This window comes from Gastrolobium bilobum, unplaced genomic scaffold, assembly GCF_033153095.1.
Source record: "Gastrolobium bilobum isolate Gb01-03AN ecotype WA unplaced genomic scaffold, APGP_CSIRO_Gbil_v1 utg4095, whole genome shotgun sequence".
NCBI classification, from domain to species: domain Eukaryota; kingdom Viridiplantae; phylum Streptophyta; class Magnoliopsida; order Fabales; family Fabaceae; genus Gastrolobium; species Gastrolobium bilobum.
The window spans coordinates 107629-132966 of record NW_026898132.1 but is presented as its reverse complement, the minus strand read 5'-3'; the positions used below and the strand labels follow the sequence as shown (position 1 = coordinate 132966).

Below are 25338 nucleotides of genomic sequence, written 5' to 3'. Positions count from 1 at the left end.
TCCTTCTTCATTCAGGTTCGACAGGTCCTCTGAGAGTTCTCCAGATCTTGACTCAGAGAGTACCACTTGACTTCCATCTGTCGGTTGTGCATTTTGGGTTGGGTTGTTGCTCATTTTATCTGGGCTTGGGTCACTTGGGCCCATATCAGTTTACTATATATATGTAAGCATATGCAGTGTTTAGTCATTGTAACCATCATCACAAATATCCACACACTCTCATCACCTATTAAGAATAGCTTGAAATACCCAAACATCCCCATATATAGCAGCAACTCAGGCTTCTCACAAAAGATAAGTGGACTTCTTGTGCGTCTATGCTTAAGGTATGCCCTTTGCATTTTGTGATCATGACATGCTCTTCAACCATCTACTGAACCAATTATGACTTCATGAGTGTTTTTTTAAAATACATATATATATATATATATATATATATATATATATATATATATATATATATTTATCCTAATATTAACACTAACTTATCAAATTGCATATTTGCAAGTGAAGGTGTGACAAATTCAAAAAAAATAATTTAATATACGATAACAATTGATGGGATTCAGCTGATTGAAATCTTGTTTCCTTATAATTGTCTATCAGGTTTCCCCGAATATCCCCACGACTTAGACAGAGCAGAAAAAGAGACCATACAAGTACAAGACTAAATTCATGTTTATTTTTTGTTTTTGTTATTTCACATTAAAAAATTTGCAATATTTTTTGGGTCAAGATCAAGTTCAAGTCCAACCCACTCTTTTTTTCGTGGGATCAACTCACACATGCAAGAAACTTTGTATTGGGCTTGTTTTTTATGTGGGCTTACCCGAGTGCAGACTTTTGATTTTTGGATTGCATTCTGACTTCTGAGACGTTTTATGTACTGTAAGTCCAGGGGGGATTTTTTTTTCAATTCCTTTGCTTTTATAATATAGATTCTACTTTTTGTTTTGCTCTAATCTGAATATAAATTCCTGGTCATTCCTAAGTTCATAATAGGAATTCATTAACGGAGTTTGGTAAAATTTCAAGTGATTCAGGAAAAAAAAATAGAAATTTCATTATTACTAAGTTTATTCATGTGATTCATTAAAGAATGACAACAATCATGAAATATTGAGATCTCTTTGGTTGTAATATAAATGGAGAGATTGAAAATGCTTCGTGTTGGAAATAAGGAAATGTCTACAATATCCGGGTTTATGTGGTACAACTTTGCTTGGCCTAAAAAGTTCAAGTATTTTTTTTAATATCAACCAATATTCAAAGTCTTAATTAATGGACCAGACTAATTCAATTTTGAATTTGTACTTCTTCATCTTCGTCAGGTGATTCTCATTATTCAAATTCACTATTTTTCAAGCAGACTAAATCCTGAAATCTAACAAGATACTATTAAACCAAGGATAAAGTTCAAGCTTTATCAAAAACCAAAAGAACTTTAGAACTGTTAAAGGCACAATTATCTGTCAGCAGGAGTTCCATTTACATTAATTGGGAACAAATTGTAATGTGCTCCAACTTTTTCCCTCTAACCAAAAGTTCCACTCTTCAGAAAACCATTGAAAATTTATTCCTTTAAGCCTTTTCATGTCGTTATGCTTCAGCACAAGGTATATTATTCTATGTAATTTAATATTATATACATCAAATGCTTAGTATAACGAAGCAGTTGTCTTAAAATTGTCAAATTTATATGAACTTTTATGCAACCCTTTTTCCTTTTTCAATTGCAAAATGCTATGGTTTCTTGCGTGATGGTGTATGTGAAATATTTTGCTGCAAAGTGTCGTGTGTGGATCATTTCTCTAAACTCCATGTTGACGGGTCGGATTCTTGGACTTTCTTTTATTTAAATGAAAAGAAAACTACTGAAATTTTTATTTTCCTGTGTGAAATATAATGATGTATAGTTTATATGATAATTTTCTATAAATTGAACTCCTTATTGACCAAATATTTATATTAATTACTAAAAATTGAAAACTTTGATGTTATTAATGGTGGCAAGAAATAGGACGAATGTACATAGGAATGGGTGAAATTTGTTTCTTAAACACTGACATAGTTAAAAGGACAAAGGGGATTTTTAGTTGATAAGGAGCGAATACCTTACATATATCAAATCAAACTTAAAAACTTGCTTGAACCTTCATTCATCCTAACTTTGGTACTCTTGGCTAAACTATATTTAACATTTAAGCATAATTGGAACTAACGAAAAATTTGCTTTTTCTCGTAAAACTAAGCATGCACTTCAATTAATTTTTGTATTTAATTCCAAGTCTTTATAACTAACATAGCGAATTTATTAAGATAATCAAATTAATTAATCTTGTTATTTACATATTATTTTATGCTTCATAATATTAAAAATTATAGAAATTGGGAGTGTTAAATTTGACAATGTATTTAAATGCTTCATAGACTAATTTGAAAAAAAAATTGCAAGGAATATACCCTAATCTTGGGCTATGTGATAAAAAAAAAACTTTTTTGTAATTTGAAATTTACAAACACAACTCTTCAAATTAAACAAACAATGCAGAAGGCGGAGAAATACAAAAAAGGAAATAAAAAAAATGAGAATATCAAACTATGGATACTTGAAAAATATATGAATATCACCAATACTTATTATTCATTTTTCATGGAATTGATATTCTTATATGAGACTCTACACATAAATAAAATAATACTTTTACTTTAACACATCACTATAGTAGCGGTTATATGTAGGGGTGTAAATGGGTCAGGCTGGTCCAGCCCAGCCTATGGCCTGACCTACATTGAGCCCAGCCCAGGCCCGGCCTTTCATAAAAATAGAGTAGGCTTAGACTTATAAAAAAGCTTTTTTTAACAAATAGGCCATAAGCCAATTTTGTCAAGCCCGGCCTACAGTCTTGTAGGCTGGCCTATTTAATTTATTAAAATAATAAAATAATATTTATTTTATGTGACAAAGACACAAAGTACCAAATATCAATATCTCTTACTTTTTGTGCTATTTTATTTTATGAAAGGAAAACTTGTCTAATGTCTCCAAATTTTACATGTTGTTGCAGCTTAAAACCATGGAGCAATGGGTACCTTGCTGGATTATGATGTTACTGATGAAGATCTTTCAATAATACTCTTCTTTCCCTTGTCTTGATGGTGGTTTAAAGATTTTTAGATGAATGACATTCTCTTGTAGACTTTATTTCAGCATCCAGTAATTGTATTTTTCTTATTTTTCCCATTTCTTTGACTCTATTCCTCTATGATATACATTCTAGAGCTGAGATATTATGTTGACTCTTTCTTGTTTGTCATTTTTTTCTTATGAGAAGTAGTAGTGCATGCATGAATGGAACTTTCTTTGCTCTATACAATTATTTTTTTTGTGCTTAGTATATATAGTGGGAGGCCTACGAGGCCTGTAGGCCATGTCAGGCTTTCTTATTTTTGAAAATGGGCCGGGTTTGGCCTACAAATAAAGCCTTTAATAGGCCAGTAGGCCAGATAAGCTGAATTTTTTTTGACGTAAGCTTGGGCCAAAAAGGCCAAAGCCCAGCCCAGCCCATCTACTCCCCTAGTTATATGGTATACCAAATTCTTTGTATGGGTTTGCACCGCCACTTACTACTACATGGGCAATAAACTCTTTGGGAATAAGCACAATACTAGGTTCTTCTGGAGCAAATTCTTGATTTTTTTTCATTTCAAATTCATTAAATATTTTGCAGTCTTCTCAATAGTCTCAATGTTAGTTAAATTATACACTACAATAATAATAAATCTTGATAACAAAAACGTATGGACCAATAGAGATACTTTTAAATCCTTTTTTTATTCTCACTATAGCCATTGTATGTATTGCAAATTCTTCAAAGGCGGTCAAACTAATAAAAAGAATCAAAAGCAAGGGTAAATGTCTCTGTTTATCTTCGCTAATTAGGAGTGTTCGCGGTCTGAATTGAATCGATTTTGGAAACAAAAATTATCCGATCCAATCCCTTCGGTTTGATCATATAATGATCTATTCAGTTTGGATTTTTCAAATCCGATCCGATCTGATCGAATTTTTTTCGATTTGGATTAGATCGGTTTTCGATTTTTTGAAAATTCTAAAATTTGTTTCATAATTATTGTGCAAATAATATCTTTTATATATATTAACTTTGTAAATTTTTTTATCAGTAAACGATAATATATTTTTTTGTTTTGGGCAATGAGATATGAAGCTCTACATAGATGAAATTTTGTTAATGAGATGTGACTAAGCTTTTTCTTGGGTTTAATTGATGGGTTAATGGATCTTGGTTTTAGAAATTTTTGGCCTATGATTGAGGAAATGCCCAAATAGGTAGAGGGGAATTAATATATTGGATCGGTTTGGATTGGATCGATTTTCATCAACCAATCCGAAAAACGATCCAATCCAATTAAAATGTGCGATTTTTTTTCAGTTTTCGATTTTCGATTTTTCGGTTCGATCACCGCGGTTTGAATGGGTTGATGAACATCCTTATTGCTAATAAATCCAACATAACTTATGTTTGGCTAAAAACATATATATATATATATATATATATATATATATGGGGAAAAAATATCTAATGTTACTTTAGATAATTTTGTCTAATGTTCGCCGAAACGACGTCGTTTTGAGGTTGAAAATTTAAAAAATTAGAATGATAAAAACTATTATAACCCTGAAATAAATTAAAATTACAAATACGCCATGATTTCCGCCCCAGAACGATGTCGTTTCGACGAACATTAGATAAAGTTGTCTAAAGTAACTTTAGAAAAAACAAACCCTATATATATATAGGGTTCGCTTTTTCTGCAGTTACTGCAGATAACTTATCTGCAGTAAGTCAATACGACGTCGTTTTGGGACGAAAATCATGGTATTTTTGTAATTTTAATTTATTTCAGGGTTATAATAGTCTTTATATTTATAATTTTTTAAGATTTCAATACCAAAACGACGTCGTTTTGGAAATAAATGCAGATAACTTATATGCATTAACTGCAGAAACATTTTTCCCATATATATATATATATGAGGTTTACATTTCTGCAGCTGCTGTACGTGCAACAATCAAATACTTGTAATATATATATTCGAAAGCATTAAATGCGGGGAATCATATCCATATAAAGGATGAAAGTATTAAATGTGGGGAATCATAACCATACATCTGTCGTTGCTGTATGTAAAGCGGCTGCAGAAATGATTTTACCTATCTATCTATATATATATATATCACAAAGAAGTGAGACCCATATCTTTATTTATTTTTTTGTCCATTCCTCCCATGATCTATCTTTTTCTCTCACTTAAAATAACACAATTTTACATCCTTTAAAATGACACACATTTTTCCCAACTTATATTGCTTTTTTCATTTTAAGGAATCAATTTTATGCTGACATTCTTTTGGAATTTATGGTTTATAATCATTTTTTTTGGTAAATTTTCATAATCATTTTTAGATGCAATTACACATATACAAATTTAATAACTTCATATACTCCTATCATATTTCTAGATTTTAATAAGATTTCATTATTTTCCGATATCAAGACCATTTCTGGTGTTATTTTTCTAGAAATATGAAGTTGTTAATCTATTAATAAAATGTCACCGACCTCTTCTAGAGTGTTACTTTGAAGTTTTTTTTTTTTTTGCTAATGAACAATATCTTTTTTATTCTTTAAATTCACTAGTCATCATACTTGCTAGATGTCCTTCAAGGACAATTATTTACAGAAGAGTATTTTCAACTGGTATATATGGTTTAGTGAACTTGTTGGTTTTTGTAAAAATATGTGATAGTTGGTTTGTAATATTTTATAAATAAATTCTTATTTGAATTTCAAGTTTACAATGATTTGGGTGTGTAACTAGAGTGAATAGTATCAATGTGTTCAAACAAAATATTTGTACTTCTGGCCTTTTACATTTTTTTATGTAATGATGTTATGTGGCTAACAAAGGAAAAGCGATAAACTGATAAAAGAAAGAGTCAAAAGGAAATTTCGTTATTCAACAACAATCTCAAGTCACCATACAACTTTTATTTATAGCTGTTGTTAACCCTAATTACCTCTACACTTTCTAGTTAGTAACTACTGTAACTACCAAAAATGGCTATTAACAGAATAATAATTTTCTAACAAACACTTGATCCAATTCCCTAATCACTATGTGTAACATTACCTAACCCTACAAAATGGACCTTGTCCTCAAGGTCCATGAATTTGAGAAAATCTGTAATCGTACATTCCTAAAGGTGGAGTTAAAAGATCAATGGGCAACATTGTAGAGTAACGTTTCACATATGAAATATTGTCTGTGGGTCTTTGATATGCCTCCAGCAAATATATGATTTTAAGCCAAAAAGAGAAAAAATCTTGATCAATCTTGCATAAAAAGGGCTAGAATTGTTATTAAATTGATAAATCTTAATCAGATATATTGTCATTGATTTTCTACTAATTTTGTAGGAAAACGGACCAGAAAGAAGCCCAAATTGGAAGCACAAGTCTGAAGCCCCGCGTTATTAGCGCGGGTGTGGCGCTAGTAGCGCCAGAAGAACTTTTTCATCCTAAGACTCCCACGCTACTAGCGTGGAACTGGCGCTAGTAGCGCCAGCCATTCAGAACTCCCACGTTGTCAGAGTGGTATCCACGCTAGAAGCGCGAAGCTGCAGTAGGCTGAATAAAACTCCCACGTTATTAGCGCGAAACTGGCACTAGTAGCGCGAGAACTACGTGAGAAATTTTTAAACCAATCCCAGGCTGAATCGGAGAAAGATTGGACCAAGATATATGAAGAAAATTCGATCAAGATTTCTAAGCAAGGGAACAAACTCTATAAATAGAGACTCAGACCCCAGAAAACATAATCTTTGGCTGGAGAGAATTGTGAGACCAGAGAATTGAGAGAATTCGTGGAGACTCGCGTTGGAGAGCAGGATTCCGACAGAGTTGAAGACCGAAGACCATTGATCTTCCATCTTATTCTTCTTCTTTATTGCTTTCATGAATACTTTTTATTTATTTAATTTGTTTAAGTCATACATGAATATGTCTGGCTAATTTTTTTTGGTAGTTGGGGTCACGGGCCCGATGTGAATCTTTTATATTTCCTGTATTGCTATTTTATAAGTTAATTAGTTAGTTTGTTTTATTCTACCTGTGTTAATTTTTTCATATCCTGTCTAGAACTGATCACTCTAAATTTTAGGGTTTTGAGGATTAGGACTCACAATAGACATATTGGGGTTTTATTCTGGACAAGGATAAAATAACAATTTGTGCATGACCTAGACACAGGCTTACATAAATTGCAGACTTTTAATTCATTTGCTTAATGTTTAATTCAAGAGGGATTACTAGGACACTAGGATTCTAATTGGGTTAAAGGGTTGAAATCACTAAGACATTAGGGTTCAACTATTTTATAGGGAAATAATGAATTGTCTGAGCAAACGAATTAATTAATTATAAAATACAATATAGGAATATAAGGGAGGATCGGAGGTGAAGTGCATCCTGGCTACAGGCTTTTTACAATTTTTAATCAAATTCATATTTTCTTTCTGTTCTTGATTAATTCTTGCATTCTATTGTTTTTAAATTTCTGTTTTTAAATTCCAACAATCAATCACTTTCACAAATCAAACAAACTTTCTTTTCCAACTTAAGGGGAATAGTTAAATTAGTACTTGGTGCATTAATCCTCGAGGGAACGATCTTTACTTATCACTTTTATTACTTGAAATGAACGATATACTTGCCGATTTCACAATAAGTTTTTAGCAAATTAAATAAATAAAAAGTATTCATGAAAGCAATAAAGAAGAAGAAGAAGATGGAAGATCAATGGTCTTCGGTCTTCAACTTTGTCGGAATCCTGCTCTCCAGCGTGAGTCTCCACGAATTCTCTTAATTCTCTGGTCTCACAATTCTCTCCAGCCAAAGATTATGTTTTATGGGGTCTGAGTCTCTATTTATAGAGTTTGTTCCCTTACTTTGAAATCTTGATCGAATCTTCATCATATATCTTGGTCTAATCTTTCTCCGATTCATCCTGGGATTTGTTTAAAAATTTCTCACGTAACTCTTGTGCTACTAGCGCCAGTTCTGCACTAATAGCGTGTGAGTTTTATTTAGCCTACTGCAGCTTCGCGCTTCTAGCGTGGATACCACGCTGACAACGTGGGAGTTCTGAATGGCTGGCGCTAGTAGCGCCAGTTCCACGCTAGTAGCGTGGGAGTCTCTAGATGAAAAAGTTCTTCTGGCGCTACTAGCGCCACACCCGCGCTAGTAGCGCGGGGCTTCAGACTTGTTCTTTCAATTTGGACTTCTTTCTGATCCGTTTTCTTACAAAATTAGTAGAAAATCAGTGGCAAGATATCTGATTAAGATTTATCAATTTAATAACAATTCTAGCCCTTTTTATCCAAGATTGATCAAGATTTTTTTCTCTTTTTGGCTTAATATTATATATTTGCTATAGGCATATCAGTCTTAAAGGGACAAAAATGTGGGATCTTTGTTTTTGACCAAGGCTATCAATGGTTTGAGATCCAAATGGAAGATTGCTGGTGAGTGATGGCATTCTTGAGAAAGTAATCATCCCTGTCATTCTTCATTGAAACAGAAAAGGAAAGCAAAAATCAGTAAACAATGTAAAGTTCATCTGTTGTATCTTGAATGATAAACATAGATATATGTTGTTGGCTTTTGTTGAAATACATTTGAATGGACTGCAACAACAAACACGAATCAATTGAAGTTGTCATTCCATGGTTTAATGGAGCAAACTACATTTCCATAGTTATCTCTATTCTTTTGCTATACTCTGGTTCCTATAAAAGAAAATGAATGAAAGAGAAAATAAAATTTTTGTTTGGAAAGATAGTTATATAAAGTTCAAGATTAAAGCACCTCTGTTACGTTGCTAACAGAGAAAAAGAGAGAATTTAATGAAAGAAAGAGTCAAAAGGAAATTTTTTTATTCAACAACAATCTCAAGTCACCGTGCAACTTTTATATATAGCTACTGTTAACCCTAACTGTTAGGAATGTGGCTTTCATACTCAATGGGGTTGAATTGAGTATTACAAAATTTTCACAGAAGCCCCTTCTAGTTTCTAAGTTATCATTTCAAGCAAATTTTAATATATGAAAGCTAATGAATACATTCAAACAATTCATAACACATAATATATCATAATTATAAAGCCTATGCTAGCATATACAAGATATCAAAGAAGCAATTAAAGTCCTAGAAATAAAGAATAAGGGTTTAGAAAAATGCAAACTCAATATATCCAGGTTGAATTACTACCACTTGTGACCTATGTCCAAACTGAAGTCGATCGATCAATTCTTTCACTATTCGTCAAGCTTCACGGGTGCTTGACAAACCACTACAACCTTCCAAATGTCCGACCTCTTAGATGCCTTTCACTCCAAATTTACTTAGGTATTTAGGTAACTCTCAAATACAATGGGTCTCACAACCCTCACAACTAAATAATACAAAGGAGGAGGTGTTTGAAAATAATTATACACTCTCAAAATGTGGATATACAATTTGAAGCACTATGGGTATATGAATTTTCAAAATATGAGCTAAAATATATTTGATCTTTGAAAGATATGAAAGAACATGCAAATGATAGTGTTGAGACTCTCAAAGTATACTTAATATGTGTAGAAATTAGGGGTGTTAACGGGCCGAGACGAGCCGAGCTTTGGTCTTAAAAGGCTAAGCCTGCCTTTAAATGTGTCAGCCTGACCAAGCCTGTTACCTGTTATAAATATTATTATTGGCCTGTGGCCTGGCTTATTTACAAAAAGTAAAAACCTGGTTTAGCCTGTTTAAAAAAAATAAAATAATAAAAATTTATCCAAACATAATATACAATCAACAACACTAGTAATTTCATAAATATCATAAATTCAATATATATCCAAACAACATAATATAAAAAAAAATCATTCAAAAAGTCTATTTAATCAATAAAATGGGGTGAAATGGATTGAGGAGAAAGAGAGGCTATTACAAGTAGTATAAAAACATAAAAATAAAATAAAAAACAATTTACTAGGCCAGCCTGAGAGGCTCTAAGGCCGAGCTTTTGAATTGGAGCCTGTGACCTTTTTATTAAACGATCTTTTATACAAGTTTAAGCTTGGCGCCAACAACCAATTTTAGACATGTAAGCTCAGGCCTTCACGAGCCGAGCCAAAGGCCCCTGATTCGTTTAGCACCCCTAGTAGGAATGATGCCCCATTGGTTCTGGAGTCATTAGGAATGTATATATAATGATTTTTTTTCAAAACTAGCTGTTTATAACCGTTATAGGTATTCTATCGCAGTGATAATCAGTTACCAAAGAGCGGCAATCATTTACTATATGCTGGTAGTTGATTCCCAACATGACAATACGAACATTGTTTCGTATTTTAGGCATAACTTCAGTTATACTTGTCAGATTGATGTGATTTTGGTATCTTTGGAAAGATAAAAAAGAGATATACAACTTTTACGAAGAACACAAGATCCAAATCTATCGTATTTGATACGAAAAATTGTATGGAAAACAACAACCAAATTATGTAGCAAATTTTAAGTTCAAATGTGTTTTACCTCTTTTCCAACCACTTTTTATAAAAGATCTTGACTTGGTAAATATGTTTTGAAGTTATAAACATGTCAAAGATCTTTTCCATGAGTTTTTCAAATTTCTTTAAACTATTTAAAGGTTATGGATTATGCAATTTGAAAAATATGTTTACTTTGAGAAAAATTTTGAACTCATATAATGCAATCTACCATATACCCTTACATATAAGTCTAAGTCCTAAAGATATATTCTAAATATGATTTTCGACTTAGATTCATGTCTTGTGTCTTAGATCTTTACTTGAGCTTGATATTTTGACTTGTTGGATATAACAATGTTTGACAATTTGTTTGTTTTGCTCTTTTTTCACCATGGTTGTGATATTTGATCTTCTCTTAGATGTTGTTCATGATTTGTTGTCTTTGACCTTAGTTTTGCTATTCTTCCTTGTTAGACTTGATTGAATTTCTCTTGACTCCTTGCTATTCTCAAAGCTCATTCATGTTGTTGCAACTTTGACGTCATTAATTTTGTTGTATGGGTCTGACATGCATCTTCAATCCCCATACATGGTTAATGCTTTTTGCTCTTGATTAATGTTTTTTTGTCACTTTGTTATCATCAAAACATACATTATATCTACAACCACCTTTACACTTTACAACTAGTAACTAATACAAAAGGCTATTAACATAATAATAATTTCCTAACAAATACTTGGATCTCATTCCCTAATAACTATGCGTAACAAATTACCAGACAAATTAATCATTAAGGGATAGGTTATTCTGCCTACTCCCATTTTACCCACCTTTGTCTACCACTTTGATTACCGTTCGATTACAACCTAATCTAATGGTCCATATTTGCCAAATAAAATAAACCCTGTCCTCTTTTCTTTCTCTTCGTTTCTTCCCACACCCTTTCTCTCTCCTCCCCTTTCTCTCTTCCTAGCGACGAAAATCCAAAATTCTAGTAACTAAAATCACTTCTTCCAAAACGAAAATTAATCTGTTTTCGTATAGATGAAAAAATTACATCATCATCTACCATTAATTTAATGAGTTCTTTAGTATATAGGTTGTTAAATTTATTAAAAACTCCAAAACCTCCACCGTTTAATACCTCACTTTCTTCATAAACAACCTGAAACCTCTTGGATATTATTGCATTGTGTTGCCTTGTGTTTCTCGCTATTAGAAGCCGACAATGAAGAACCCACCTTGTGGCACCGCCGCTTTGGATAGATATGCAGAAAAAGAAAGGGTTTTTGTTTTTTGTTTTTCAAATTCTTTTTTAAATTGAATAGCTTCTCACTTCACATGGAGTTGAAGAGGGTGGGGGGTTAAAGAGGTCCACGGTGACAGACACCAGCAATGAAAAAAAATAGGTATGGCGCCGAGGAAGAGAGAAAGAGGAGGAGAGAGAAAGGGTGTAAGAGGAAGAGAGGAGAAAGAAAGGAGAAAAATGGTTTATTTTATTTGGCAAATATGGACCGTTGGATTAGATTATAATCGAACGGTAATCAAAAAGGTAGGTAAAGGTAGGCAGAATGAGAGTAGGCAGAATAACCTGTCTCAATCATTAAGGGCATGTTTGGTGTGACGTTGATATGCGTCTAACATATGGTGAAAATAAGCTCATAAATACAAGAAATATTGATTATTCCTTCTCAATCATTCTCTCACTCAATTTATGCATTTTGATAGCAGGAAACACCAAAAAGAAGTGAAAGAGAGAAGTTGAAATTGCATAGTCTCGCGCAAAACGCGCGAAAATGGCGCGATCCGCGTGATTTTGGCAAATTACTTTCTGTTTGTCCGCGCGGATTTGGCGCTGATCGCACAGGCATCATGAATGCAGTCCTTGATTTGTGGAGTCGGGAATTTGGCACTGATCACGCGGGCGTCATGAATGCATTCCTTGATTTGTGGAGTTTGATGAAAATGGAAATTTAATCAAATTAATGAGAGGATTATGACCTGATTGATTGGTGGAATTATGAGAAAAATGGAAATTTAATCAGAATTAATTAGAGGATTATGACCTGATTGATTGGTGGAATTATGAGGAAAATGGAAACTTAATCAGAATTAATTCAAGGATTATGACCTGATTGAGTTGCTGGCTATATAAAGGAAGCAGAAACTCTAAAAGAAAATCATCTTTTGGCAAGGAGAAATTGGAGAGGAAGCTCTCGGTGACTGAAGATTCAAGACTTCTTCTTCTTCCGGTTTTACATTTTCATGAATTCTTTCTCATTATTTAAATTGTCAGACATGAATATGTCTGGCTAGTTTTTTTTATTGTGGTAAGGGTCCAACCCTTGATGTGAACCCCTTGTATTTTGGTTAAGTTTATGGTTAATTATTCAATTGAATTTATTTTACTTCGTTCTTTATCCCATAATTCTTTTAAAATTCGCGACTCTATTAGGATTGCGAGGGTTAGGGTTCGCAATATGGATATTGGGATTCTAATTCCTGACAAAGGGTAAGATAACTGTTCATGTATGCACTAGGGATAGGCTATATGAACTGCAAACGTGGAAAATTCACTGGGCTTAAAGATTAACTTGAAAAGGGATTTCTAAGGGATTAAGATTCTAATAGGGTTAATAAGGTTAAGATTACTAAGGGATTAGGGCTTAACTAATTAATTATAGATGGTGAATTGTTTGATCAATTGGGTAATTAAACATAAATATTAATCATTATTACAAGGTGGGGATCGGAAAGGTGTTGGAGTCCTCTACTGCAATAGTTTCTTTACAATATTTTCTCAATTCTCAACTTTTGATTTTAAGTTTTCAATCTTCTCTTTGAATTGTTCACGAAATATTGAATAGTTCACAATTGTTAGGGACAGTGACCATTTTGCCACGTTTTGGCAAAAAAATTATCAAAATGCCACGCGAACAGTAAAATTTCCCAAACTGCCACGCGGCATATTTCGCTACACAGTGTAGCGAATTATGTATGCAAGTAATTCGCTACACAGTGTAGCGAAATATGCCACGTCAGAATGCACAGAACCAAAAAGTGCCATGTGTCAAAATTGTTGAAATTCGCTACCCTATGTAGCGAATTTCAACATTCTGACACATGACACTTTTTGGTTCTGTGCATTCTGACGTGGCATATTTCGCTACACTGTGTAGCGAATTACTTGCATACATAATTCGCTACACTGTGTAGCGAATTATGCCGCGTGGCAGTTTGGGAAATTTTACTGTTCGCGTGGCATTTTGATAATTTTTTTGCCAAAGCGTGGCATTTTGGTCACTGTCCCCAATTGTTACAACCACTATTACTTTCAAATCAACTCTTGTTCTTCCATTCTTAAAAGAAACAATTAATTGATATTCAACCCAATCCCTGTGGAGACGATACTCTTCTCACTTTTTATTACTTGGTACGATCGGTACACTTACCGATTTTTCGCAACAGACGTATAAGACATGATAGTATAAGCTTATACTATACGTTATGATATCTTCAGTTGTTTGGGTGAAGATCGTATAGTATAAACTTATACAACATAGTTCCTTAATACATCAAAACGATGTATAACTTAATCCGGCCTAAGGGTGAGGGATAAGACCTGATAAGAGATCGATGTATTAACATCGTTGACCAATGTAATTCTCAAAAATTAATATATTATTTTAATATTAATCTATTAAAATAAAAATTAATTTTTCAATATATTAATTTTTAAAATATTAAATATTTTTATTTTATAAAAATTAATTTATATTTTGGACACACTAATCAATAAATTTTTATAAAAATTAATATCATATGATATTTTTTGAAGAATTATATAAATTCTTTATTAAAGGATATTTTTATTAAAAATATTTATTTTTATCATATATAGTATTACACAGTACATTACCAAATACTAGATGATATTATTTTATACAATATCTGTCAAACACTGGATAGTATTTTCAATCAGACCTTATACTATTAGGTCTTATACTATCAAGCTTTATCTTACACTATGTACCAAACATGCCCTAATGCTAAATATTATGCCCATGATCATGAGCCTTTTAGACCCAAATTATTATGCCTATGTTAGCGGTAATTATGTCCACGATCGTATCAATGATTAACTAATAACACTATATTTACTTCAAAAAATGACCAAAGACACAGATCACGATTAATGATTTGACATTAATTTTTTAATAATAAAAAAATAATATCAAAACTTAAAATATTTATTAAAGTCAGGCTCTCCACATAAATATTTTACGACACTTTCTCTTTATATGAAGGCGAGTTTTCAAAGCTCAATTTTTTTTTCTACACACAACTTATATTTCAGTCCTTTTACCCTAAACAAGTGGACAAAGAGAGACCTTTTTCCAACGGATCTTGTAATTATTATGTGCATAATATATGCCTAAGGAGAAATATTTAATGGAAAATCATGCCACTCACCTTTCCCCCTCTCAATCTCTCACATTAAATTGACATTTTTTTATAAATAGATAAATAAATGATATAATTGTAGAAACATTATTTTAATTTTTTTTGCCCTCTCTGTTTCCTTTAGTGGAAGAATTAAGAGAAAGAAAACTAAAAAGCCCAAAGAGAAAGAAAGAGAGCCACTTTGGTCGCAGCCACAAAATGAGGGAATTAACTAATTGGAAGCTCTGAAGTGAGAGAGTCTCTCACTTCTTCTACCATTTCCCATTGCCTACATTTACATACAACACAAACAAACAAAAGCTCTCCCCAGAATTTCAGACACAGTCATCCTTCAACCTTTGTCAACGCGCGTGCCCCATAATCAACATCATCATCGTCTTCCTAGGACCTTTATTCAGGTGCAAAAATTCCCTTCCTTTTCCCTTTTTTTCAATTGCCCATTAATTTTTTATTTCATTTTTTTATTTGCCAATATGTTGGGGTGTGCCTTTGTGTGACTTTTCCAACCGTGGGATGGTAAAGTTGTCTTCTTGATTGTTCTTGACCCTGTGAAATTGGTTGGCTTGGATGTTTTATTTATGGGGTTTGATTTATTTACATGAAATTTGGAGTCTTTAGTGTGTTTCTGATTTCTGAGGGTTATGTTTGTTTCTGAGGATTGGGTTTGAGGAATAGTTTTCAAACCGAGAAATTTTGGTAAATATAGAAATTGTGGAGCATTTATCAGTTATTAAAGGAGCCTCAAGTTATTTAGTGTCATGTTTCAATTATCAGAGCCAGAGATTGGGTCAAAGAGATAAAGAGAGGTTTTATTGATTTCCAATTCCTCGTCTTGACTGTTCGTGTTTCTTAGATATGGATAACTTTTCTTATCTTAATATGCTGATTTTTTTCTATTTTATTGTTTTGTTAGATTCTACGTAGAGGAGTACTGCTGCTGAACCAATAAGCTAATAACTGGATCATTTCAAATTTGTAGAGTAATGATTTGATGGGAATATGATTGAGAGCTTCAACCCCACTGATTCCATTGAGTGCTGTGAAGCTGCAATGCAGAAAGCTGATTTTCTGGAATCTGGTCCTGTGTTGAAGAAGTCAAAAAACACAATTTTGGCTTCTCAAAATGTAGATAATTGTGAAGTGGCAGAATGTCAGGACAGACTTGGTGAAATGCCAGATTGCGTTATCCATCATATTCTGTCATTTATGGAAACAAAGGATGCCATTCGAACTTGTGTTTTATCAAAAAGGTGGAGGTATCTTTGGACTTCAATTCCCTGCCTGAACTTCAGCAGCAAATCATTCACTAGGTTGGTTGATTTCAAGAAATTTGTGTTGTGGGTCCTGTCGCATCGCGATTCTTCTCAAATCAAAGTTCTCATTTACCATCGCTTTGGGGTAGATTATGCAACAGATCAAAATCTATTGAATAAAGTCATCGAATATGCAGCATCACATGGTGTTGAAGAAATCAGAATCAATCTTCGAGCAAAATCCTCTGGCAGTCCGCCGGTTGAAATTCCTTTGGCTTTATTTACTTGCCAGTCATTGAAAAGGCTTGAGTTAAAAGATTGCCATCCTACAAATGCCTCATCCCCTTTAGGTTGCAAATCTTTGGACATGTTGCATCTGGAACAGTTTTCAATGTATCCTGCTGCAGCTGACTTTTCAAATCCATTTTCAAGTTTGTCTGAGCTTTTTGGTTTTACAATGTTGACAACTTTGCATCTAAACAGCTTCACTCTATGCTATACGGGAATTGACTGTTTGGATCCATTTACTAATTGTGTCAATTTGAAGAATTTGCACTTAAGTGAAATGTCCTTTGAGTCAGATTTGAATCCTAAGGATTTTGTGATATCTGCTCCCCAACTCAGTAACTTGACTCTGATGTGCAACCGCTTTAAATGTAAGATTGTAGTTGCTGCTCCGCAGCTTACCAATTTCAGCTACTTGTATTCCACACCTTGTGCCTTTTTTGAGTTTAGTATTCCTTCTTTGGATGGATTGATCATTGATATTCATGAACCACATGATCGATTGGAAAAGCCTCACCGAGAGAAAAGAGTGGAGACTTTACATGGTTTGATCAATGTGTTACGGGGACGTCACAATGCTGAAGCTGTTAAGCTATCATTCTGTACAGTTGAGGTATGGAGAAAACTCTTTGTGTGTGTTTATCTGTATGTACATGTGACTGCAAACAGTGTGTGTGGGTGAGAGAGAGAGAGAGAGAGAATGGGTTTCTACTTTAAATTCTCAAATTAAGTAAGTTTGGTTGGCCTAAGATTAATTTATTTATTGTGACTTTTTCAATTTCAGGTTACCTGTGGGACTACAGCCTTGTTAAAGCCAGAATGTTTGTCTTTTAGCAAATTGAAGTCATTGAACTTTAGAGTTGGATCAACATATAAAATCTTCATCAACAACCTTGACCATATAACTGCCTACTTCCGCAATTGCTCTCAGCACGCAGACTTTGATATTATGACCGTTTAGAAGGTATTCATAAATCCCCTTTATTCTGAAATAATTTATATTCTTTATTTACAATAATAATGATTTTTCAAAACATATATCTAAAGCTGATTATATTACTTTGTTTGTCCTATCTGATCATATATCTAAAATTGAAATTGGTCCAATGATTGGTTAAAGTTTCCAATTTTGTGGATAATGCTCAAATCCATCGATCATTTCAATGTCTAAGTTTCTAAAAAGTCTTACATTTGCTTTGCTCCTTTAGTTTTTCTGTGCTCGAGACTTTTAGACAACAATATTCATTGCCTTTATTTTTTGTTCATAGGGATTTGCTGTTTTTCACTTTTTTTTGCATGTTCAAAAGTTTGATGAATTAGTTAATGTGTTCTCTGTTTGCATCATTTCTGTCATTTACTCTCAACGTGACACAGATAGAGAAGACACAACACTTCGGTGCGTTTGGTTTGTTTTCACAATTTCCTTTGTAAATTCTTGAAAGCAGGAAACAAAGTGAAAACAAGGTAGCATTTTTGAAAGCATATCAACTGAGAATGAGAACCTAAAACAAACTAAGTGCATCGTGAAGTTCTAACACAACTTCAATCTTGATGTAATGACAACCTAAATTTTGCATTTAAGTTGCCGAAGTTGACTCTCTACTATTTACTCATTTGTAAAAGTTTGGAGCATGTTGGTTGTAACGGGTAAGGAAATGTAGAATGGCTAACAGTAATAATGGATAGTGTCATAAAATTCTTTAGAAAATGTTCAAGTAACTTTATCACTGTGTAAAGGAGTCAAAGTGTTATATTGCAAGTTCAATGTTTGGCTACTAGGATTCAATAATTTTTCCCCCTTTGAATGCAGCTCTGTAGTCTTGCCTATTTTCATTTGTGCGACATATATGGTTATAAATCACTGTGAACGATGATAACCGTTAGGTTTGAGCCTTTTGCATTGTTTTACAGGTCATTAAACCTTTGTTTATTGCTTTTTATGCTGTGCTTGGGGCTATACCTGTATCATTATTGAATTTTTGTGTATGTAAACATGCATCTATTTATGAATGAGCCATCGTGGGTATATTTTTGGATCAACTTTACCAACGATACTATTGATAATAGGAGTTTGGATATATATTTCAACTTTAAGATCTTTCTGAATTAGTTTGCCAGATTTTTTTTTTTTTTTTTTTCTCTCTTTTGTATTAGGATTTGATGGATACTATATGCACAGGAGGTTTGGCTTATGCTGAGGTGGAATTTAACCAATACTTGGATATCCTTATGAAGTAAACAAGGGTTATTGCTTGGTACAGTTTGAATGGGAAAAGATTGGGATGTATTCGTGTATGTGGTTGGTTTTAGAAAAACAGGCTATAGTGAAATAGAAATTGAAATACTTTTTGCAAATTGTATCATGACTATCATTATTTCTCAACCAAAGAAAAATTGAATATGGACCATTTTTGTTTATTTTCTCTGGTTTCTTTCAAGGGGGTCAAGGAAGGAAAATTAAATTCCTCGTATGACAAAAAGAAGAGAAGAAGAAGTAATCATTTTTTATCCCCAAAATCGAATTGTGGGAAAAACATGGCTGCCTTGTACTAGATATTGCCATTATTTGTAGTAAAAGTGTTGCAATTATATCTTTGAGGTATCAAACTTTGTGTTAGGTGATTCGAGGTTTTTGGTTTCATTATATATGTCTGTTAAATGATAAAAGTATGTTTGTCCAAATTTGAATAATATGGAACAAAATAGTCATACTCTCTTTGTACATAATAGTCATACTCTTTTAGTTTGAAAAGTTCTTGAATATCACACAAAATAAAAGTGAGAATATGTAATAATCAGTTATTCGTTTTTTTTTTATCAAGTAATTAACACTATTTTGAGCAATAGCTACTAAAGATTTTTCTATTTAGGCTGTTAAAGCAAATAATAAATATTCAATAAAAAGAATTTTATAGAATCTGTAATATATTGAAAAAAATATTTATTTATTTATTTTATCTCTTAAACAATGCAAAGAGCTCTTTAAAAACGTAAAAACAAATTTTTTTTTTATTTCTTTTAAGGTGATAAAGAAAATTTAAGGTAACAAATATTTTTAATTTACTGATTACCCGATTAATTTAAGATGATAAAGTTATTCCTATCCAAAATTTTTATACTAAACACTGATTTATAATAAGATTATGATTACTTATCAATGAAAAAGTTCTGAATTCAACCTCAGTTATATAGATTTCATTATTGGAAGTAAGCCAAACTTCGTTGATTCTATTGAATTGAATTTCCATTTAAACTAACATAAAATATTATATCTGAAAAAATATAAAAATTTAAAAGAAATTATTTTTTATAATAAGATTTTCTTCAAATAAATTTGTTTATAAAATAATTAATTGAAAAACATCTATCCTTTTAAAGGATATAAGTTTATATCATTTTTAGACCTTAACCGTTGATTTCCGTCCATCAACGGTTATAATCTATTAGGTTAAACTTAATGGGCCAAATTTATCATTAATTAATTAATAATTTTAATTCAATAAATTATAACCGTTGATAGACGAAACTAGAATCTAAAAGGATATAAACTTGTATGATTTTTCCATAATCTTTGCGTTTCCCGTTTTGGTGGTTAGTGGTAACTAACGAAGAAAGCGAAAAGGAACGAATTTGGAACATGTTTGTGTGACAGACACAGACACAGTGAATCAATGGTGGTTGCCTCCATTCGCGTTCTTCCTTGTTCCCTCACCTCTTTGCCTCGATTTTCATGGCGTTGGCGTCCTTCTTCCTTCTCACTCCCCACCACCATTGCAGATTCTCGCCTCTACTCCAGTAACCATTGCTTTTCTGTCTCTTGCTCATTTTCATTTTCAATTTCTCATTCTCTTCCTTTAGAAATGTATGTAATGCTTACCCTTTGATATTGGAACCTAACCTATGCTTTGAATTGGAACACGGTTGCAAATATTGTCTTTAATTTTTTTTTATATTTTGAAAAAAAAATTGTTTTTTTTTTTTTATTTATAAAATTTGATTATTAGATAAAATTTGTGTTGACTTCTCAATTCACCACAGCTTCTGCTAATGGAGATGCTGGAGTGGAATTACCTGTTGAACAAACAGAAGTTATATTTATGGGGACTGGAACTAGTGAAGGGGTTCCACGAGTTAGCTGTTTGACTAATACTTTAAACAAATGTCCGGTATATGTGATAAGAGTATGAGATTAAATGTTAAGGGTTTAATGAAAACTGGTTGTTAAGAGAGATTTTCTTTTTCTTTTCTTTTTTTCATGATTATTACAGGTTTGTTCAAAAGCTGCCGAACCGGGTAATAAGAATAGGAGACTTAACACAAGCATCCTCATTCGTCACCCCGACTCCTCAGGAACTCACAATATTCTTATAGATGCTGGAAAGTATGATTTGAATTCCCTATTTAATGTGAATTGTACTTATGTTAGATTATGAATTAGGATGATTTTTTTCTTCCTTTTATTCCAAATATGTGATTTGTTTATGGTTTTAGGTTTGCCCCAGTATGGAAATCAGTATTTCTTTTGTTTTTTGAACTTATCCAAACTTTGCTGGAACATGGACAAATTAATAGTTAGCAGATAATAAATGATTTACTGAATTGCTGAACATGAAGTTACCACTCTAGCTTGATCAAATTTCTAGCTTTCCTTCAATATATTGCTAGCCTGGTCATTAACCATGAATATATTAGTTTTTAAAACTTTAAGATGGGACTAAGGCCATTTGAGTTCAGTTTCAAGGAAAACTCGGATATGATTGTTCAATGAGCTTGCTTCATTTGGGTGCTGGTAACAATTTTTTTACTTGTTGCAGATTTTTCTATCAAAGTGCTCTCCGGTGGTTTCCTGCGTTTGGGTTAGTTTAGGTTCAATTCTTTAGCTATTTATGACATTGTTACTTGAGATGGCTTCTCCTTTTTTCTCTCTCCATATTTTATCTTTAAGGAAAAGCTATGATGCAACATAATAACAAGGGTAATGAACTGGAGGTAGAGTAAAACATTTGGCCAGGACATATGCAAATTGCAAAAAGACACTTGCACAAACTGTTTGAGGTATATGTACAATTTGGACCATTCAAAAAATGTTATAGTGGGACCACGGTGTTGTCCAATGGCTCTCATGGGAGTGTGTGAGGAGTGCACAAGTGTTAGTTTGTGCAAGTATCATTACTCATGCAAAATAAATGGGATTATCAAATATCTGTATTAAAAAATATAATATAAAATATGAAGTCATTCATCTGCTTTCACCTGACAGCTTAAGCTTTTGGAAGAGTTGGTTGCATGATAATATGAAAAGCATTGTGATATTAAACAATCTAAGAGACAAAAAGTATTACAAAACTTGTACATCACTGGCATTTTTTGGTGGTTTTAAATGCTTTTTCTTGGGAATCTCTTGATTATTGAGAAGCCTTAAATTTATGAAGTAGATGGTGTTCTTACAGGTTTTCTTCTTGTAATTTTCTACTTTGCTTTTAATCTCTCTATAACTATTTGTATTTCTGTCAGGATAAGATCAATTGATGCGGTTATTATTACTCATTCACATGCTGATGCAATTGGAGGTCTCTGACATTAATACTTTCTAATACTCTTTGGATAATTAATATCAATATGTCAAGTATAATGCTTGCCTGAATTAATAATAAATATGACTGGCCTTATAGACTAACTCCATTCCTCTCTTCTCCCCAGGTCTTGATGATCTTAGAGATTGGACAAACAATGTTCAGCCTTATATTCCAATATTTGTTGCCCAGCGTGACTTTGAGGTGCTCTCCCTTCTGCTTCCCTTCTAAATCAAAGTTGTCTATTTTACTTTCTGCTTGTTATCTGTAGTCAAAAAATGAAGAAATGTTTTAGGGGAAGTTTCCTTCTTCTCAAATATTTTAACTTTCAGGATGGAGCATAACAAGCTTGATTTCTTGAGGTTTACTTGTCATCCTTTTTAGATATTTGCTTGGAGTTCCTCTCAATGGTACTTATATAGTTGTTAGAATCTTACAATTTGCAATTTGAATCTCATGATTCAATATGATTCGGCAAGCCAATTATTTGTATCATGTGATGAATCAAAAATAGTTTTGAAGCATGAAATATATGCATGAATCGGTTAAATTAAGTTTACAGAAACAAATCGCACAATTCAATGATTCATTAGTTTTTTCTTTGCTTTCATCAATTCTCATGAAAGAAATTAAAAAATTGAATAAGCTTAAATCAAGTTAAAAAATAAGTAAAGGAGCGCTGCTGAATGCACCCTATTTGATTTTTCCATTCCTTGTGTTCATTCTTCTGAAACAGGAGATTCACATAGTCAGTTACTCACTCACTCTATGCGTCCTATTTGGTTATTCTATTGCTCTTTTTCATTTTTTGAAATATAGGCTGTTTCACACATGTAGTCACTCTATAGGCACCTTGTTTGGTTATATCATGGCTCTTTTTTCATTCTTCTAAAACATAAGCTTCTCGTAGTTATTTTATGTGACTTATTTATGACTTGTGACTTGTGACTTATAATTTTATTTTGAGAGAGTTATGGTTAAATTATTTTGTCAATTCCTAGTTTCAAATTATTACATTGAGCATTGTACCTAATTTATATGATATATTTCAAGGTATTTTTCATTATATCTTTGAATCTTATAATTCGGTACAGTCCACTATTCACGATTCAAAAATTAGCTTGGGAATTCACCATTTGAATTGCAATTTGATAACCTGACTGGAATGGGAAAAAAAATGAAAGCTTATGGTTTTCTTTTTAATGATCTGCTGATTCATTCACCATTTATTACTATAATGAGCAACTGCTGAGATATTTTTTTGGGGGAAGTTATTCATCTATTCATTACTGAAATATGCAGGTGATGAAGAAGACCCATTATTATTTAGTAGATACTAGTGTTATCTTACCTGGTGCTGCAGTCTCAGAGTTGCAATTCAATATCATATCTGAAGAACCATTTTTTGTGCATGGACTGAAGGTCAGTATTATTAACGGTTTTAATAGTTTCCCGTGAACTTTTTTAGTACTTTTTTCCTATTCATCAATCTATTTTCTAGCTTATTGCTTCTGACCATGTTCCTTCTTGAGCATAGGGTTTGCCTCTAATTTTTCCCACCTCTTATTATTGTACTTCAGTTTACCCCATTACCAGTGTGGCATGGCCAGGGTTATCGGTCCCTTGGTTTTCGTTTTGGTAATATATGTTACATAAGGTAATGCTTCTGATGTCTAACTAAGTGGAAAAGTTCTTGCTTATGTTATAATTCAGCCCAGCTTTTTCATCAATATATGTGGAGCTGATCTTGTGTCTAAATTTACAGTGATGTTAGTGAAATTCCTGAAGAAACTTACCCTCTTTTAAAGGACTGTGAAATCTTAATCCTGGTGACTCACCCTCTCATCCTTTCTATTCTGCCACAAACGTGTCCACATTTTTACATGAAATAACTGGAAGTACGGTGTACAATTTCTCTTTCGCTCATTAGATGTATGATTATTCCACAGGATGCTTTGAGGCCTGATCGCTCTACTTCCACACATTTTGGACTTCCAAGGGTAATCTCTTTTACATTTGTTAAATTTTTCTTGAGGAAATAAAGTTTATTCTGATCTTTCACTTCAGGCCTTAGAGGAAGTGCGAAAAATTCAACCCAAAAGGACACTTTTTACAGGTAAGTTTAGCTTACCAGGGAAAAGATCTTCTCATGTGACATGATGTCACGTGAAAGTATCTCAATTATCAATGTACATATCAACGGTGATAAAAAAAGCATTAAGATAAAAAGTGATAAAATAAAAGGATAATCATTAATTTGTACATGAACGGTTCGGTTGATATCCTCTCACATAACTTCATATCACATGAGAGGATCCATTCCCTCTTTAGCATGATGCTCCCTCTAGTTTCTTGTCTTGATTTTCTTGATGCAACGGTCTACTTCAGTTCATTGATCAAGCATTACAATTTTCCATCAGAGCAAAATGTTTCAGAAAAATAATTTTCTCATGTCTCCTCATTGGCAATTTGAAGGTATGATGCATCTTATGGATCATGAAGAAGTGAATGATTACCTTACAAAACTATTGGAGTCTGAGGGCCTTGATGCACAACTGAGCTATGATGGTCTTCGTATACCAGTCAAACTCTAGCATGTACGCAGTCCTCATTCATAAGAAGACTAATTTATTTTTTTTCTGTCGAAGATAAGTTATTAAATAAACATTCAAATGAATGTCATTACTAGTTTGAAAGTACATACTTTCTGCAGGTTACTGCAGCTATTCTATTTTCTTCCTATCATCATTCTTTCTTTTCTCTTTCCCTCTGTTTGTGACAAGAAAGACTAAGGATGTTACCATACATGTAACTAAGGATTTTTCTTGCAACTATATTTTTTAATAACCATATGGATAGCTGATATTGTAATTATGTAAAATTCAATTAAATCCATATTTCATACAAATTAAATTTTTTTTTTTTAAAAAAAAAAGTTGTGATGACATTTTGTGTTTTAGATATTGCCTTCTAAACATAATTGTTCAGAACAAGCCACAACCAAGACCAAAACTCCAAATGGATATTCCCAGAATTTATTAAAGAGAAACACTTTTTAGGTAAACCTCAACTTCTCAAAACATTATATCTTTACCCCTTTGTTATATGATAAAGCATGTCTATGTCTAACAATCTTAGACGA

General features: G+C 32.6%; 2 protein-coding genes across 4 annotated transcripts; both read left to right on the top strand.

The window, feature by feature from the left end:
• The first annotated feature begins 15283 nt into the window (after positions 1-15283).
• On the top strand, positions 15284-19178 carry LOC133313027 (putative FBD-associated F-box protein At5g22720). 3 transcript variants are annotated; one of them, XM_061514331.1, is made up of 4 exons: positions 15284-15483; positions 16065-17236; positions 17408-17587; positions 18803-19178. In XM_061514331.1, the coding sequence occupies exons 2-3, from the start codon at positions 16085-16087 to the stop codon at positions 17582-17584; spliced, it is 1329 nt and encodes a 442-aa protein (XP_061370315.1). In that variant the 5' UTR covers positions 15284-15483; positions 16065-16084; the 3' UTR covers positions 17585-17587; positions 18803-19178. The 3 variants fall into 3 exon arrangements, with proteins under 3 accessions (XP_061370315.1, XP_061370313.1, XP_061370314.1); XM_061514329.1 differs by having other exon boundaries at positions 15999-17236; XM_061514330.1 differs by having other exon boundaries at positions 15999-17236; positions 18778-19178.
• A 1055-nt stretch (positions 19179-20233) lies between these two features.
• LOC133313038 (putative hydrolase C777.06c) lies at positions 20234-24958 on the top strand. The gene is made up of 12 exons (XM_061514344.1): positions 20234-20418; positions 20662-20789; positions 20892-21004; positions 21438-21479; positions 22138-22193; positions 22324-22400; positions 23499-23618; positions 23777-23853; positions 23962-24025; positions 24146-24196; positions 24264-24312; positions 24672-24958. Exons 1-12 carry the CDS (start codon positions 20295-20297, stop codon positions 24788-24790), a joined length of 1020 nt encoding a protein of 339 aa, XP_061370328.1. The 5' UTR covers positions 20234-20294; the 3' UTR covers positions 24791-24958.
• Positions 24959-25338: the final 380 nt, after the last annotated feature.

Excerpts from the sequence above, each read along its gene's own strand:
- LOC133313027 (XM_061514331.1), top strand. The coding sequence starts at position 16,085 with ATGATTGAGAGCTTCAACCCCACTGATTCCATTGAGTGCTGTGAAGCT. Across the intron at positions 17,237-17,407 it reads TATCATTCTGTACAGTTGAG|GTTACCTGTGGGACTACAGC; the intron begins GTATGGAGAAAA and ends TTTCAATTTCAG.
- LOC133313038 (XM_061514344.1), top strand. The coding sequence starts at position 20,295 with ATGGTGGTTGCCTCCATTCGCGTTCTTCCTTGTTCCCTCACCTCTTTG. Across the intron at positions 20,419-20,661 it reads AGATTCTCGCCTCTACTCCA|CTTCTGCTAATGGAGATGCT; the intron begins GTAACCATTGCT and ends AATTCACCACAG. Across the intron at positions 23,619-23,776 it reads TTTTTGTGCATGGACTGAAG|TTTACCCCATTACCAGTGTG; the intron begins GTCAGTATTATT and ends ATTGTACTTCAG.